The 17,415-nt window shown below is 50.8% G+C and overlaps 1 protein-coding gene across 1 annotated transcript in view; it reads right to left on the reverse strand.

The window, feature by feature from the left end:
• Positions 1-5,378: 5,378 nt before the first annotated feature.
• CUNH6orf106 (chromosome unknown C6orf106 homolog) overlaps positions 5,379-17,415 on the reverse strand; it is a 28,738-nt gene continuing 16,701 nt past the window's right edge. Inside the window, exons 4-6 of the mRNA XM_027695050.1 lie at positions 14,088-14,285; positions 12,644-12,972; positions 5,379-5,578 (exon numbers count right to left, since the gene is read on the reverse strand). Coding sequence (XP_027550851.1) covers positions 5,543-5,578; positions 12,644-12,972; positions 14,088-14,285 — 563 coding nt within the window. The 3' untranslated portion in view covers positions 5,379-5,542. The remainder of the gene's footprint in view (positions 5,579-12,643; positions 12,973-14,087; positions 14,286-17,415) is intronic.

Here is a 17,415-nt window from a genome sequence, read left to right on the forward strand (position 1 = left end):
TCCTCCCACTTTACGTTACTGTGAAGGCGTCACTCCTGCAGGGGAGGATTAACCAAAAACACGGGAATAGGAGCGAGGCAGGTCAGGAGCCAGCCCAGCCCCAGCTGCTGCAGAGCCGAGCCCTCGGTGCCATGGGGCAAACAGGGCTGGTCCGTGCCCCGCGTGCCATCTGCCTCCTCCTGGGCTCTCTCAGAGCTTTTACTACTCGGCTGTTTTATCAATGGGGTAGGAAACGTTTGAGATTAGATTTCCTTAAATAATTCCTGCGTAACTGGGTATTTTCCAACACAGGTGCAGCAGCCGAAGGGCGGCTTACAGAGAGCTTCCACGGAAAGCTCGAGTTTCCCCTGACCCCGCTCCCTCCCCACGGACCCCTGGCAGCATCTCCCCACTGGCTTGGCCTCATTTCCCCCCCCTGGCCTGTTAACATTCCCCTGTGCATCCCCAGGGATCTGCAGAGAAGCAGGAGCAGAGGGAAGGAGTGAGTACAGATCCTCCCTCGGCATCACACAGCACACCATGGGCTGCTGCCACAGGTAGAAGAGAGAAAAATAAACAAAAATCACAAAACCCTGCCCTTTTCCTCTCTGCTGCTGTTCCAGGTGCTGATCCCAGATTGGTGGTGCCCACTGGAGCCTTTGGGCCCCCACCTGCAGATGTGAGGACGTGCAATGGTGCTGTGGAGGTGTTGGAGCAGACCCTGCCCTTCCCTCCAGCCAGAGGGGCCCAGCCTCGTCCCTGCAATCCATCACACAGAGCAGGGAACGGCCTCCTGCCTCCGCCACACCTCTTCAGGGACCAAAAACACCCACAGAAAACCAGAATTGTAACTTCTAATGGACAATGACCTGGTTCCCCTAAAAAACCCAAAGCAGCAGCAGCAGCAGCACCCGAGCAGCTCCAGGTGCCTGGGCAGCCGTGTGACTTGGCTCCTGCCCAGGATGGAGCTGTGGGATGACCACGGTGATCCCGCCGGGTATTTGCCCGCTCAGGAGATACCATTGAAGGTGTGATGGGATTTTCCTGCGCTGGCAACCTCTGACAGGTTGCAGCCCTAAAGACAAACAGATTCTTTCAAGCAAACACGGGGTAAATGCAAAGCTGGGCAGCAGCAGGGGCGGGCAATCCTCCCCTGCCCAAACACAGCGGCCTCGGGACGCCCACGAGCACCCAGAGCTCGAGGGGCGCGTTCTGCTCAGGGCACAAAACAAACACCCACAGGCACAGGGAGCAGGATGTCTGTTCCCAGTCAGGCTTTCAGTCAAGCTTAATGCCACATGAAAGCTCCAGGCATTTATTCAAATGGCAAAAGCAAACCCAGAACACACAGATTGAGGTTTCTCGCAGGGATTAGTAACAAACTCCCAGGTAAGCAAAGGAACGGCCTCAGCTGAGCTGCTCCACGGCACAATTCATCCAGGCAATTCTTGGGCTGAGTGCCCTGAGCAGCAAAGCTTTACCTGGGAACTTGGATCCACCCAAAATGACCACGCAGGATGCCCAGCAGAGCGAGACCTTCACATGCCCCCATGCTGACAAACAGGAGCACCAGGTGTTCCCTCAGGGATTGTGAGAATAGAAAAAACAGATCCAAACTTCCTTCCTTCCTCCCTCTCCTGCCTTCCCCAGCGATTCAGGAGACAGCAGGTCTGACCCCTCTAGTCTGGGCCGTTTGGAGTGTGAAGCATCACAGGGTCCTGCAGCAGGCCCCGAGGGAAGGGCCCAGGGAAGGGCTGGGATGCAGATCAGCCACACAAGGAGCATCTGGGGCCGCATCTGCGGCATCACTTCGTGTGGAGATCACTGAAACCATCCCACTCCTCCTCAGGGATTGTCATGGAGAAGTGACCTGACCTTGTCACGAGGGAACCCACGGCCAGGTTGGTGAATGGGCTGTGCTGGCACCCGCTGCAGCCCCGGGGGGATCCTCCTCCTGATCAGAGGCTGCAGGAGCCCCCTCCCAACTCTACCCCCCTCACAGGAACCCCCACAGCCTCTTCCCACCCTCACCCCCACCTGAGGGCTGGAAAGGTGGTCTGACAACCTCAATATGCACCGAATCTGGTTTGGTTTCACGGTGATTTGGGGTAAATCAGGGTTGGAGCTGGGTTTAAGGATGCTCAGTGTCTGGGGATGGAGCAAACTGGGTACGTTTCACTACAAGGTGACAGACTCAGGAGTTTTGTAGCTTCAATAAAACTCTCAACAGCTACAGAGCATTTTTTTCTGTGTTAATTTAATCATACAAATATTCATTTATACATTAAGGAAAAAGCTTCCTTTATTTTCACCCCAATGTGCTATCATAGGACTTCTCCCAGACTCAGAGAGGCAACACACCATCCCGTGCTACACATGCACTGCCCCGGCGAGCACAGACAGGCTGGGAACCACCCACGCACTCACACACGGAAAAAAGAAACACAACAGAACCCAGACGTGGGACAGCGTGCATTTCCCACCCACCCACTGCTCCCACCCACGGCTCTGCCCAGCTCCCAGACCCTGGCGGGCCCCAATCCCACATTCCCGAGGGGTGAGCAGCAGATTCCTGCTCCCTCACCCCTCCCGTGGCACTGCCAGCTCGGGGCCAGTCCCGGGGACACCCTGCTCCAGTTTGCCAAGGCTGAGAGGTGCCACTGCTTGAGCTGTGTTAGTGACAGGGCCCAAGTGGCTCTCACTTGCCACAGGGACCCCCTTAGAGGCCATCAGAAGTGTTCTGTATTATCCTTTTCCCTATGGGAACCTACACAACCCCAGTGTGCCGAGGTCACCTGGGCAGAGCTTTGCCAAATTCATCTTAAATCCCCATTTAAAAACTGGACACCTGAAAGCACGAGCAATCTGAGGTCTGGTTGCACCACAAAGCTCCAAGGAACCAGGAGATAAAACCACCTTTGGCCTCAGCGAAACAATTTTTACTCTAGGAAAAACCCAGAGGCAGAGCAACCCCTGACTGAAACATCCTTCCACTGCCACAGCCGGGGCCACAACCCCGACCCCAATGGGCCAGTGCTTCATGGAGCCCTCAGCAAACGGGCAGAGGGGATGGGAGCAGCAAGAGCTGCAGATCTCAGAGCAAGCTGGCTCTGGCCCTGCCTTTCCTCACACCCTGGAGCATGTGACCCTTGTCCCCAGGACACCACGGACTGCAAACACGCAAGAGGCAGAGAAACAGCCTGTGCAGAATGCATGGGGTGCATGCAGGTTTGGTTTTTTCAAGACAAGGGAAATTCAGCCTCAGGAGGAGCACAGGAACACGAGTGTGGCAGCCATGGGACATGGGAGAAGCACACGTGTCTGGGAGCAGAAAGCCAGTGCGGGGTGTCCGAGGGTCTCCCACGTGCCTCCACTGCCACCAGGCAAAGGTCACACACTCAGAGCTTGGTTTCCCCTCCCTTCCACTGTGCAGCTGACACGAGGACCCAATACAGACAGGGAATCACCTCGTCACTTGAACCAACCCCAGCCTTCAGTGCCCTCAGAAGGGGAGCAGCAGTGCTGCAGGAGGTGTGATGGGCAGGGATGTTCATGCCCTCAGAGGGGCTCACACGAGGCAATGGGAGGAAAAGAGGCAGTGAGGAAAGACTCCACCTGCCCACACCACACTGTGAGGCTGCAGATCATTCCCCAGATCACTGCTCAGGGGGTAACTAATCCAAGGCAAAATGTTGTTATGGGACAAACCCAAGCACACAGAGCAGTGCAGCCCCCAACACTCCCCCGGCCCCAGCGGCTGCCAGGGCAGAGCCAGGTGCCCACCAGACTGCAAGAGCAAGTGTCAGGCAGCCCAAATCCTCAAGTGCCACTTCTATGCAGGTAATTTTTTATATTACACTTGTTTCTCTCAGCAAACAGATTTCTGGCAGGTGGGAGAAGGGAGATTTCAGGTAACGGTGATCTTTAACAACTGAACCTGTGAAACATAAACATCTATCACTCAATTCTTCCTCTGTTGGACACAAGGAACTCCCACTGTCCCCACGAGGTCCATCCATCTGCATTCAGGTAACAGTACTTGGCAGCTGCAACGAAGGATTCCCCCATTCAAAACCAACCTCTAAAACACAAACAGCCAAGAGCAGTGAGGGCAGAGCTGAACCTGCAACTCCAACACTGGGAAAAACTTCCAGTGGAAAGATCTGGAAGAAGGTAGTGGGAGCTTTGCATATTCCTGTATCTTTGGCAGATGGCTGTTCCAGCCTGGTTTATTGGGCAGGACAGTCCTCAGCAGGGTCTGTGGGACAGCACTTCACAACAAACCCCCCACAGCTCGAGGCCGAGCTCCCTCCCCTCACACCACACTTCCCAATCCAGAACTGGAGGAACACACACTGGAGGAACAGCAGAGCTACCCAAATCTTTTATGATCCCTCCCCTACCACAAGTCCTGGAGAGCCCAGTCAAAGGCAGATGAAGATGAGGCGACAGAAGGACCCAGCTGGTGGTGCCAACTCCTGCTCTGAGCTCCAGAACACTGGGATCAGCCTCTAAGCTCACACCTCAGCACAGGAGAAACAAATGCAAACTTATGCTCTGTAAGAGAGAGAGGAGACCCCAAATGGAAAGGACAGGATGTCTGTAAAGCTTTGCAACTACCACCAGGTGAATTACAGCTACAGAGACTCCCCTTGGCACACGGCGCTGGCGTGGTGGCTCTGGGCACAGCTACTGCACATCGAGAGTGAACAAAAAGGGATTTCAAACTGCTAACCACACAGGACAGCTTGGGAACTTGAATAAATTGGATTCTTATTAACATGGGGGTGTATTTGTGTACCTCACGTACCAGGGGAAGGGAGACAAGGCCTCCACATCATCCCAGAAGTCCCAGAGTGTCCATTTCCAACTCTGATACCAAGACCTGGCCTCGGCGTGGTTCCCAACAACACGCAGGACAACGAACAGCAACACCCAAACCAAAAGGAAAAGAAGAGTTAAAAGATTAAAAAGTCGGTAACTAAAACCAGCAGATGCCATTAAAAACGCAGTGCTGGGGGCAGACCCCACCTGGCATTAAAAAGGCCTGACAGGAGCAGCCCCTGCACAAACCCCGGCGGGCGCCGGGCCAGCAAACCAGGACATTCTGGGAAAATGCACGCTGTCCCTCAGGAAAAAAATATCAACAAGAAACAAACAGAAATTAAACATTTGCTCAAACTACAACCGCTCTGTAGGCAAAATATTCTTTTTTAAAGATGGCTTTTAAATTTTCATTTTTAAACTTCTTTTTAAGCTACCTAATTACACGTGAGGATGATTTCTAAAAACCCATAGTGTTGGTGTCTCTTCTTCCTCATAGCATTTACACCACTCTGAAATCCAGCAGTCACACATGCATACTCAGGTTTTGGATTTTCCTCTGGAAACATCTAGTCTTAAGTTACTGGGTTTTTGTTTTTTCTTCTTTATCCAGAACACGGAGGCAGAGGAGGGGGGTCCACGCTGTGTCTGTCTGCCACATGAACCCCCTCCCTTCCCCCAAAAGTCAGTTTTCTCTTAAATTCTCCTCTTGTCGATACCCGTTTTGTGTTTTTGTGTTTTAAGACTGTCCGAAGGGATAAGGACCGTGGAAACCCTGAAAGAAAGTTGGAGACATGATCAATTCAACAGGCAACAAACAGAGGGCTCAGTGCTCACTCCAAATCCTGCCCAGCCCTGGCTTCCCCCCAAAAGCAGCCCCTCTCCCCCACCGTGCCTGTGCCTGTCCAGCCTCACAGACACTTCCAGGGCTGCTTTCCCCAGAGAGGGCAAATGCCATCACTTACCTCTCTCAGGTGTTTTTTAGGCCAAGGCCACAAAATAACTGGTGTTTCCTACACCAGAATCCCCTACAGATGCTACAACAGCTGCAGGCCCAGCCCCTGCAGCCTCCCCAGTCTGTCCCAGAGACCACAGCAGTTACAGGGCTGGAACTGGGTAAGAGGCTATTTCAGAAAAAAAGTGAAGATTTGGAAACCCATGATCCCACAACTGCCATCTGTGCTCTCTCAAGGTAACAATACACATTTGCCTTCGGTGAAATCAACCACAACATTTACCAAAAACCCAAAATGCTTCCTACAGAATCCATTTCCCTCCTTTACATCCTGAAGTGAGTCACCTAAAATGTCAGATCTAGTCACGGGTCTCGAATTAACATGCACTCCTTTTGTAACTTCTATTGTTTGGATCAGCTATCTGGGGTTTCATCAGGAAGCAAAAGAAAGAACCACAGGCAGCATGAGAGATCCCCCAGCTCACAGGAAGATGAAGTTTGTCAGCGATGAAGGTAAATCCCCTCCCGAAACCCTCCTGTAAGACCTGACACACACTGTGGTCAGGAGGCAGAGGAGGGAGAAAAGCTCGTTATGTCTCATCATCAGTTGGTGAACCATTATGCAAATGCTTCTAAACACAGTCCAGCTCTTCCCAGCACACAGCAGGGCAGCTGAGAGCACAGAGAGCCAAAGCCATTCCTGCTCAGGTTGTACATGAAGCTCTGACCACAGTTTTCACCACCCTGCCTTTAACAGGGCAAGTTTCAAGGGAAACACCTTTCTCTGCATGTTCTCCCACAATTCCACAACCCCCTCACTGCAGGAGCCAGGGCCTGGAGCCACGAGTCTGAACACGGATCATATAAAAATGTCAATGTCCCCAGCAAAGCCCAGGCTGGAGAGCTCTGCTGCAGAGCTGCACGAGGAAGGAAGCACCAGGAGCAGTCTGGGATCTTGCTACAGCTGGAGAGAAAAAGTTCATTCTTTGGGATACATCAGGTGCTAAATACAAGTGAGTGGTAAAATGAAGCAGCTCTCAGAATTCAACAAAGAGGAGGATGAGCAGACAATTAACCAGGACATCTCCTGAACTGTGTGGGAAGTATGAAAGACTGGGAATGTGGAAATTGCTGTTTGCAGACAGAAATACATGCAAGTGATGGAAAAACAAACACGCTTCTACCCCGGGAATATGCTGCAGGCCCAGTTTGTAAAGCTTTTCAAAAGAGAACAGCCAGCAGATTCCAGCATGACAGTTCACCTCAGGAAGGAGACACTCCCAACAAAATCCAGGCTGAGCTACCCAACACTTCTGAAAAATAGTCACAGAAACAGGGGGAAGGGGAGGAGCAGCAGAGAAACATTAAGATGGTGTGAACAATTGCACAAGAAAAGGACACAGAAGGAAAGCAACATAGGAGCAGGATCCCAAGCAGTCTCACCTCACAGGGATTAAGCCATTGTACTTATTGCTCTGCAGAAGGAACACAGGATTTGCTGCTGATTTCCTGTACAGACACATTTGCCAGAATTTGCTTCATCTTTGAGCTACCTGTACACAAGGCTTTGTTTGAGGCACTGCCTGGCGAGCACTGGGGAGGGGTTTAACCATCCCCTGCCCCCCTGCCAGGAACACCCAGGGTGCCCCTCACCCCGTTACCCACCCCGTGTCACCCCACAGGGGACGTTCCACGCAACACCGCCCTGCTTTAACCTGGGGGTGCCACGAGGCCCTGCTCCCCTGTGGTGCACAGAAGTGCCAGTCACCACCCCTCAGTCCAGCCCAGCAGAGCAGCTCCTCACTGGGTTTGGATGGAGGGACCTCTCTGCAGGGAAACCCTCTGGATCTTCAGGTACTGGTTCCTGTAGCACGTAATTCAAAGCTACACAATGATCTAATCCTGTGTCAATTAAACCCAGAATTTAGCTCACCTTCAGTGTGGCAGATTCCTCAGTATGTACAGCTCTGCCCCACTGCCCTGAACACCCAACACCCCGGAATGAGCTCCTTGGGCAATGCCAGGAGCAGTCCCAGAATCCATGACCACGCTCAGCTCCTCCTGACGTAAGGAATTTCACCAGGAAAAAGCCCCAAACGTTTTCTCTGGGGATTGCCACTCTTCAGGCACTTCACCTACCCCAGATTCATTATGCACACGAGAACACACGAAATCAAACACCACTTGTGCCTCTGTAAGCCAAGTGAGAGCTGGTTTAGCACAGACCCTGGTTTAGCAGCTCCCCCTCCCCGACACACCCTGTCCCCTGCTCAGCCAGGCCCAGGCTCTGCAGAGCCAGTGTCCCACCACATTTATTCACCGTGCACAGCACAAGGGTTTGATACCAGAAAACTTCAGTTACTGCTGCAACGTAAATACCAAACCCTGCTATGACATTTTCGAGACTAATTATCCCCTCTATGCAGCATTTTACATAACAAACATGCAAAAATAATTCTGCAGACAATTGCAGTTTTTCCAAGTTGTTTCAATGGAAGGATTATTCCCACTATTTTTGGTGCATTCCCGTCTATTCTCCAAGTGGGATCACTGTCTTTATGAAAAGCTCAGCTGCAGCTTTGCAAATTCACTTTCAGTTCTTCCAGAATGTTCCCCAGAAGTAATTGCTCACTTGCTGGTGGGAGCACCAGGCTCTTCACACAGACCAGTGTGTGAGAACACAGGACCATGATTTTCCAAGAAAAGACTCTGCACGACAACTACTGGTATAAATTATCATTTGACTTGTGCATCTAGAAGGGAGGTGAGATGTTTTGGGGAGTTAAAGCCTTTGTGAATACTGAGCTCTGTAATGGAGTCACCTGTGCCGGGAACAAAGTGAGGGTTAAGTGAATCTTTCATAAACCATCACACACAGGCTTTCAGACAGCTCTTTATTTCACCTCTGTGAGTGAGTCACCAGCAGTGCAGGTACACTTCCAGGGAAGGAGGTGGATGCACAGCAATACAGGAGTTTCCCAGAGCACACTGACAGTGGCTGCCCAGTCCCAGCCCCTCAGGCCACTCCTGCCCCACTGCTCTCACCTCACTGACGTCAAGCAGCACAAAAGAGAGCAGAGCACCCAGCACTCGAGTTTATTCCATGCATGCAGTGCAAACATGGCAGGGAGACCCCCGGGAAGTTCAGAACCCTGTTGGAGCAGGCATGGGCAGGGCTGGTTCAGGTGCCCACAGGTGAGGAGGTGACAGGGCTCAGGTACCTCCCTGAGTTCCACACACAGCTCACTGATGTGCTGCTGGGCTGCAGTGGAGCAAAGTTTAGCTCAAATCAGACTGTTGGGCACTTCCCACAGTCTGGAAGCACACAGACAGCTGAGTATCACGGGTGAGCTGACAGGCAGCACCCAAACACCCCAGTCTCTCACCAGAGAAGCAAACCAGCTCATGCCACCACAGCTGCAGGTGCAGCCATGGCAGCTCCCAGTCCAGTATTCCCTCACTGTGTCCAAATGAACGGAGCCACGTGGTGACCCACACACCACGAGGGAAGGAGCTGCTCTCCTCCATGGATGCAAACATTTATGGGGGATTGTCCTCACCCACAAAGACAGCCTGATGACCAGTTTCCAGTGAAAAAAAATCTGTCTTAAAGTTTACACAGGTACTCCAAAAATCTGCAAACTGGAGGTCCTGGTTTGGGAGAAGCCTCTGGAAGCCACAGCAACATTTAAGCACAGGGAGGGGAAGCCAGTTAAAGGCTCCAAGGACACAGGGTTGGTTTCCCCTTATGTACAGAAAGCTGCCAGGTAGCATGGATTAGAGCTCAGCTCCACACAGAATGGAGGGAGATGGGGAGCATAAACACAGCAGGAAAAAAGGAGTTCAGATTTTAATGCTCTGATCTCCAATATGTTTCTATTTCACTGGGGTTTGAAGAGCAACACAAGTCAGGATCAGGGCAGTCAGGCACCATTTGCTGTGGTGGAGACAATGCCCAGTGTCCTGTCTAGGCAAATCTTTGCAGAATCACAACTTCCATGTGCAGTTTTCTGCATGGCACAGGGAGCAGTAACTCCTCGATTCATCTGGACACCAGATTTAGATACAGATCTATGGATTTTATATAGAGATAAGTACAATCTAAACGTCAGGATATGGCTATTCACTTCTGATCCATACAGACATGGAAACCTGTACGTTTCTTCCCTCGGTTAAGCAATTAAACTAATTCCCAGGCACTGTAAGACTGGATCTTGGGCTTTTAATGGAAAAGCCAGTCACAAGAGAGCACCAGTGACTGTGCAGGGTTGCTATGAGACAGGAGGAGTAAATAGGAGGAAGCTGTATCAGCCTCAGCTCTCAGAGAAAGCGACTGCCAGAGAATAAAACACCCGTGCATGGGGATATCTGGGATCCAGTGCAGCTCATCCCTACCCCGAGAGAAGCATCCTATCCTGCACTTAAGCACATCTTTACATCTAAGAACATGCAAAAACCCCACTGGGAATAGATTTAACAACAACAACATGCTTCAAGCAAAGCCCAGGCAGGCCCTGGCCTGCAGCCTCCCCACAGTGCATGGGGAAGGCAGGCAGGGGGCCCAGGAAGGTGCTCACCACAGCAGGAATAAAGGGCACCATTTGTTTCAACCACCCACAGGTTTCATCTCATCCACTGATAGGGAATTCTGTATATGGTTTTGTTTGGTTCTCCCTAGGAAAGTTTGTTCCACTGAGCAGAGCACCCACATCACATCCTCTCTGCTGCTGTATCAAAGCATTTTGAATGTCTCCAGGTGTGAAATGCTGCTGTACTTGTCTAACCCAGCAGCAGATGGCACATCAGCATCACCAAGATCCTGACTCCAACAGGGAATTTTAGAGGACAAGCCACACCTGCTCAGTGCACCAGAGGGAGAGCTAATTCCGACAAGGTCTGGCAACTTCGAGCATGTTTTACAGCTGCAGATGCCAGAAACTGCTCATCTTATCTCAAAGATTTCATGGTCTTGTGCACTGCATGGCTGGGTTCCCCAACAGCCTCTCAGCACAGGAATCCTCCACAGGGATCCGAGAAATATCTAAGGGCTTATTTTACTTCTAACTACACGACCCAGGCCCTTCTGAACACCTCACCAGACCTCACCCATCCCCTTTGCACATCTCACCAAACAGCCCCTCAAACACGACCAGGGATTCCCTCATTCCCTGGGGACTAAAATATCACAGGTCCTGCCCAAGAGAAATAAATGTCTGGGATGTCCAACTCCCTCAAACTTGTTCACTACAGAACCAGAACCGTATCAATATGAATATTGGGTCAGTGGCAGAAAGCCTCTTGCTCTGGGCAGGATGGGCAAGGCTGGAACAGGACTCTGATCTTCAGGCCTACCTGAACAGCCTCCAGAGGAGAAGCTACCTTGTTCTACTGTGTCACAAACAGAAACACTGCAGCAGAGACAAAGAAACCTCCAAAATCAATGAACTTTCACACGGACCCGACCAAAAAGGACCATAAAATTATCCCTTCTGAAACAAGCAAACAAAACATCTGCTTTAATCTTGGATTATCCACCTCAAATCCACCCAAGAATATTCTGTAAATACAAAAAGAAACAAACAAAAACCAACCCCAAAACAAAACAACAACAAAAAAGGGGAGGAAAGGTCACCTGCCCTCCGTGTGGGGTTAGATTGTGACTGCCCAGAGCAAGGATCCTGAGCTCTGGGTCACCAGGTAACCAGCTCACTTCAACCTAGTGACACCTCCCAGGTGGGGCTTCACTCTCCTGTTGGTCTCTCTCCCCCAGCACAGCTGCAGCTCCCAGGGGCTCTGGTTCCTCACCCAGCCCCAGCCCCGGGGAGCACCAGGCCCCACTGGCAGCACTGCTAACTCGGGGGGTGTTCCACTGACAGCAGAATCACTTCCAAGCAAACAACTCCACTGTCAGTGAGCAGAGTCGTGCAGCAGCAGCCAGCCCAGCCGTGGTGCTTGGGAGCAGAGCACAGGAGGGTGGCAGGTTGGCACAGCCCTGGTGCAAAGGTCACTAAAACATGGTCCACTGGCAGAGGACAGGCAGGTCATCCAGGGAGGAACTAAAGTGCTGTAGGTGAACTAACAGTAGGGCTTTATTAAGTCATTCAGCAACCAAGTGTTATTGTCCTACACAGCCTGCTCAAAGTACAGTAAAGCATTTTTAAAGGATTTTAAAAATCAAACTAGTTTGACATACGACAGTACACACCTACACATACTGCTGCATTAACAGGTGGATTCTGAATTGTAAATAATCCTGCAATTAATTTTTCACACACAAGCAAATAAAAACAGTCAAAATATCACTCAGACTCATATAGCATCCACCAAGCAAGCTTTTGAGAGAGATTTAAAGTAAAGATAATTTAAAAGTCACCTACAATTATAAACAAGACAAGGACATAGACAGGAACAGTCCTTTGATTGACTGTTCCTGACAGGCAGCTTCTGGGATCAAATGGTGAGCTCTCCCCCGCATCAGTTAAAAAGAAGTTATCTGGTTAATCTGAAGTTTGGGGGTGTGGATATTTGTTCTCTGTTCGAAATTATGTCAAACTCAGGACACATCTAGAGAGATATTTTGACTTATTTGCACACGACCGGAGCAGGCTCCAGCCACTTGCAGTTACAGCAGCCAAACAAGGTTATATAAATTTAAAGAAGGACTTGAAGTGAAAACAAAAAGGTGGATCTGGTAGAGTCTATCAGAGGCAAAAATATTTTAATATAACATGAGGAGTTGGCAGAGTCAGACAGTCAAATTCAGAACCTTCCTTAGCAGGTCTGGCAGAAGCAGAAGGAAAGGGCTTTGCAGTTTGGAAGGAAGAGCAATCACACACCTGCCTGGCTCCTCCCCTACCCGTTCTCCTGCTCCCCCAGGGCACCTACCTTACTGTACGTCACTACCGACAAGTTGTTCGAGTGACTGCTGGGGGAGAGATTTACAGAGTTTTGTGACAGTCCATTCTGATCTTGTTCGATTTGGTCAGGAGCAGGCCCCCATGTGTTTTTGCTGATTGTGCCTAGCTCGGAACCCCCAGGGTCTTTTAGGTTGTTTTCATCTGGTTGCCTGTTCTTCTGTGGAGAGGCGAACGGGTTAAAGTTTCCTTCTACCTTGCGATGTGGCTGCGTGTTGAACTCTGTTTCAAAGGATGACAGCTGCTGTGTGACACCCAGAAGTCCTCCAACTTCCACGCTGAGGATCACCCAGATGACATCTGTGGAAAAAGAGGCACATTTGGGCTGTCACTTACATCGGAGTTCGTGAAGAAGGGGCAGAAGGAGCAAAACAGAACACGAATTCCATCCTTTACACCAGCAAGAAAAAGACCAATAGTTTAAAGCAATACTGGTTCCAGTGCCCCCAGTTTAGCAGGCTCAGCAGTTTGAATTTTAGGAGTGAATTAAGGACAGCGGGGTTGTACCTTAGGGACACACGACTTGCTTAGGGACCCTTGCATCCTGCCAGGGCTGGGACCCCCCAGCACACCCCAGTACATCCCAGTACAGCCCAGTGCCGGTGCGGTTGCAGAGCAGCGGCCCCGCAGCGCCCTCTGCCGCCCGCGCGCGGCCCCGCACGCCCTGTCGCAGGGTCCCCCCGTCCCGGGGTCCCCCTGTCGCGGGGTCCCCCTGCCCCATCCCTCCCCTCCTCTGCACCCAGGAGGTGCAGCAGTGCCAGCGCTGCCAGCAGCCCCCTCCCTCTGGGCACTGGGATTTGTGCCTCCAAGTGCCAACACCTCTCGCTCAAACTCTGAAACTTGGGATGCTCCAAACTGCCAGAGACACAAAGCTGTTCTCAGTGTGAACTAAAGTTGGCAGAAAAGGGCTGGAAGGCTGCACCAAAGGCAGGCGTTGGAGGCCCAGGCTGAGGCAAAACAGCAAAACGTGTTCTTTAAACAGAGAAATGGCTTGCAGGGGATGCACTAAATCACTGCATTAAAACCTGGGCATTCATTTCTCACAGGAGGCTTTCACCAGTAACAGATTTTATGTTCCTATGCAGTTCACGGTGTTCAGCACTGGCAAACTGGGAAAGAATCCTGACAAGGATCAACTGGGAAAGAGCCTCCAGGAGAGCTGTGCAAGTCCCTTTGTTTTCCAGAGTTTTGTGTAACCTGTAATTCGCTCCAGTGTTTAGAAAACAGTTCTGTGCTGACCAAGACAACAAAGCAGCTCCCTTGATGTTTTCCTGCATTCCATGTTCTATATTTAGGCCGGGGCTGGCAGAGCTCTGCCCTCCTGCTCTGTTATCAGTGCAGGGGCCAGTGGTGCCCGTGCTGTCTGCACTGGGAATGCCAGGGAGAGCCTGGAGTGCTGGGAAGGGGCCACTCACCTCCGTAGTAGAGTCCCGTGGCAGTGCACATCCGCCACTGGCCCTGGTACATGCCGGCAGTGCTGGGGCTGCACATCTGCACGCTGACATCGGCCATCTCCTGCGGCTCCAGGGACCTCACCATCACCATGTTCACGTGCCCAAACTGGTCGCCCCCCACGTACTTCAGGCAAACCCCTGGAGGCCACGCCTCTGTCCCTGGGATTAGACAGGAGAGGGAATTACTGACGGTGCACCAGGAAAAGCTTTGTTGTGTAAGACGGGATGAAACACGTTCATTACAACAGCTGTGCAATTGTCAGACAGTCAGAGGAAACCAACAGGACACAGGAGCAGTGGATGCTGAGGAAGAATAAATAGAGTTTTCAGACCAGGCTTAACTGGTGCATTTAGGGACCAGCAGAACAAATGATATTTCTATTTGACTAATCTCTAGGTCTTCGTTACACAGGAAAATTCTCCAAGTCCCAGTGTAACTGCTGGAAAAAAAAAAATAAATCAACATAACTGACACACAGGTCCCTTTCTCCAGAGGCAGTGACAAGAGCAGCACCGGGGGGTCTTTGTGTGTGTCCTCCATTTCTGCCTCCCTGCATGCAGCTCCTGAGTCACGCCACATCAAATACCTGTTCTTGATACAAAGTGTTGGCAACATCTCCTTTCAGGGATTCCTTCCCTTCTAAGCCTGCTAGCAGTCTCAGGAGGAACTCATAGTTTGAGCTACAACTCAAGTGCCAGCACTACTTCCTAAATGGATTTATTTCCCTCCTTGCACCAACCCTTTTCTCAGCCTCGTGCAAAGGTGGGAAGGGTTGTGAACATATGATTTATCTGTGGAGATCCATGTTTAGACTGCAGACACTGGACTGACAGCGTGACCTGGCAATCAGAGAGAGAGAAAACAGTTCCTGAGTGCAGGTACAGCCACCAAGGATAACAAGTGTTGGGGCAGACAGAAAGAAAAAGTGTTTCTGAGACTCGTGAAAAATCAGTTTAGCAGAATTTTCTTTTGCTTCTTTCCCAGTCACGTGACCTGACTAAGACAACAACTTTGAGAATATCTCCTGCTTGGCTGAGGTTGACAGAACTGGCTGTGAGAAGCCTGAACCACCATGGAGCTGGGAACTGCTCCGTGTGGTCCAGGGCGAGCACGGCAGAGCCTGCTCTGACCTCAGGTTACCCCGAGGAGTATCCTTTGCAACAGCTTGCCTGCTAATTTAATCCCTGGGGATACTTCAGCAAAGACATGGCAGGGACTGGTTTTCTTGTCAAGCCCTTGTCTGTGGAATTCACAGCCTCTCAGGGAAAGCAGGATGTGCATGAGTGCAGCGGGATGTTCAGCATGAGGGATGCACCAGCTGGAAAGGTGCTGAGAGAGGAGGGCTCTGAAAGAGGATCTGGGTGCCTGGCTGACCTCAGCCTGGGGTGTGGGGCACTTGAGCACCAAGTCTCATCTGCAGAGGTTGGCAGCCCAGCAACACAGTTTAGATTAAATAATTTATGTGATTTTTATCAGGTTTAATGGCTTTAGGCTTGCAAGGTGCCTAGAATGCTGCAACTGATAAGCCCCATAAAATGAAATTATGATTATGTCATTCTATTTCAGGACACTCATCTCTCAGGAGATGATAAATTGCAGTGAGTGTCCTGCAGAGCCAGCAGCAGCAGCAGGAGGCAGAGTGTGGGGAGGAAGCCAGGTTGTTAAATCCTGCTGCCCTTTCAGCAGTGGTTCTACTACACAAACTGCTCTTTTGGCAGACAAGGCAGCACCACCCTGCAGGTACCAGAGCAGGGCACTGGTTTTAATGACACATGGGAGAACCAGCTGACACACCTCAAAGTGCCAATCCCTGAGCTCTGCCTGTCACACTCGTCAGACCCAGAACACAACAGTGACATATTCCTCAGGTATTCCCTGTGCTAGAGCTCAAGTCGTGTAATCAAGGGCTCTTGGAGAGATGTTAAAAACCTTGGCACTGCTTCAGTTACCTGCCTAACAAGTAGATATTATCTGGAAACATTACAGCCCTTTGATATTGTACCTTAATTAAACGGTAAAATGGTTTTCGAGTGCTGCAGTGCTCCCCACACTGCACAGTCACAGCCAGTAAGTGAAGCTGCATTTCACTGACTGAGCCCTGGCCTCCAGCACCACCGTTAGGGCAGGAGGGACTGCCTGGACTGCCCGACAAGCTGGGCTTTAACCCACACAGAAGCCAAAACAAATGCTGGCCTCGCCAGCAACTCCCAAGCCAAGGTGAGTTCCCGCCCCTCATTTTAGAAGGCCCACGGATTTCAGAAGGTCAAACATCCCAAGGACAATGAAACATCACTTGAACTGAGATGTTAAGGCTGAATTTACATGCAGGAAAGAGCACATCAGAGGGACAAGAAAGGGAGGAGTCTGAAGGGCCCAAGACAGGGGTGTAGTCATATCACATACAAATTGAGAGATTAAGAGTGAAGAAACAAGACCTGCCACACTTACTAGATCTGTAAGACCTGTATTTGAGACAGTTATAAAAAAATTGCCCATTTTTCACAGTATTGGAGTTTAAGCAAGTTCCACATGTCACCCTTTCATTGTACTGTCAAACAGAAGGAGGCAGAAAAAGTAAACCGAAATATTAAGCCCTTTCTCTAGAACACAGTCTCTATAAATCAGTGTTCTTAAACACCTCCATGTGTCCTGATGAAATACTCTTATATTTTTAGTGTGGTTTTAGTCTCTGTCATACTTGGATATTCTGCCCAAGTACTGCAGCTATTCCCAAGCAGAAATCCTGGGAGAGCTGAACCTGACTTGTGATGACTCCCAGTGTCAGCCCTCAGTGTGTGACCATTCTCCCTCACACAACTGCAAGCAGGGCAATTAAATTCAGACACACATTTTAAATGTTTGTGCAACATCCTGTCAGTGCACTGCTTGAGGACAAGGGATTCCTTTGCATCCATGCACCTCTCTCTGAGTGCATCCCAACAGATCAAGCACTGGGAATGCACTTTGCCCAGTCTCACTTCCCGGATCCCAGCCCCTGCTTTGACTTATTTTGAACTGGAATGTGGTCTCTCCAGCCCTGCATCCTCTTGGAACATGACAAGGCAATTCTGCCAGAAATGTATTAAAAGCAAAGGAGAGCTGCCACATGACCCTGTGTCACTGCCTCGTTTGCCTGCAGGTTTCCTAGAGCGTGTTTGTGTGGTGGCACGAGGAACCAGACTGATGGCCTGACCGAGCTGCACATCCCGCCACAAAGCGTTTGTGCCAACCCAAGAGGAGGAATTGCAGAGGTTGGCAGCACCTCCCTCAGCCCAGGGGAGGGCACAC

This window comes from Neopelma chrysocephalum, unplaced genomic scaffold (assembly GCF_003984885.1).
Source record: "Neopelma chrysocephalum unplaced genomic scaffold, ASM398488v2 Primary Assembly neopelma1_100, whole genome shotgun sequence".
Classification (NCBI taxonomy): domain Eukaryota; kingdom Metazoa; phylum Chordata; class Aves; order Passeriformes; family Pipridae; genus Neopelma; species Neopelma chrysocephalum.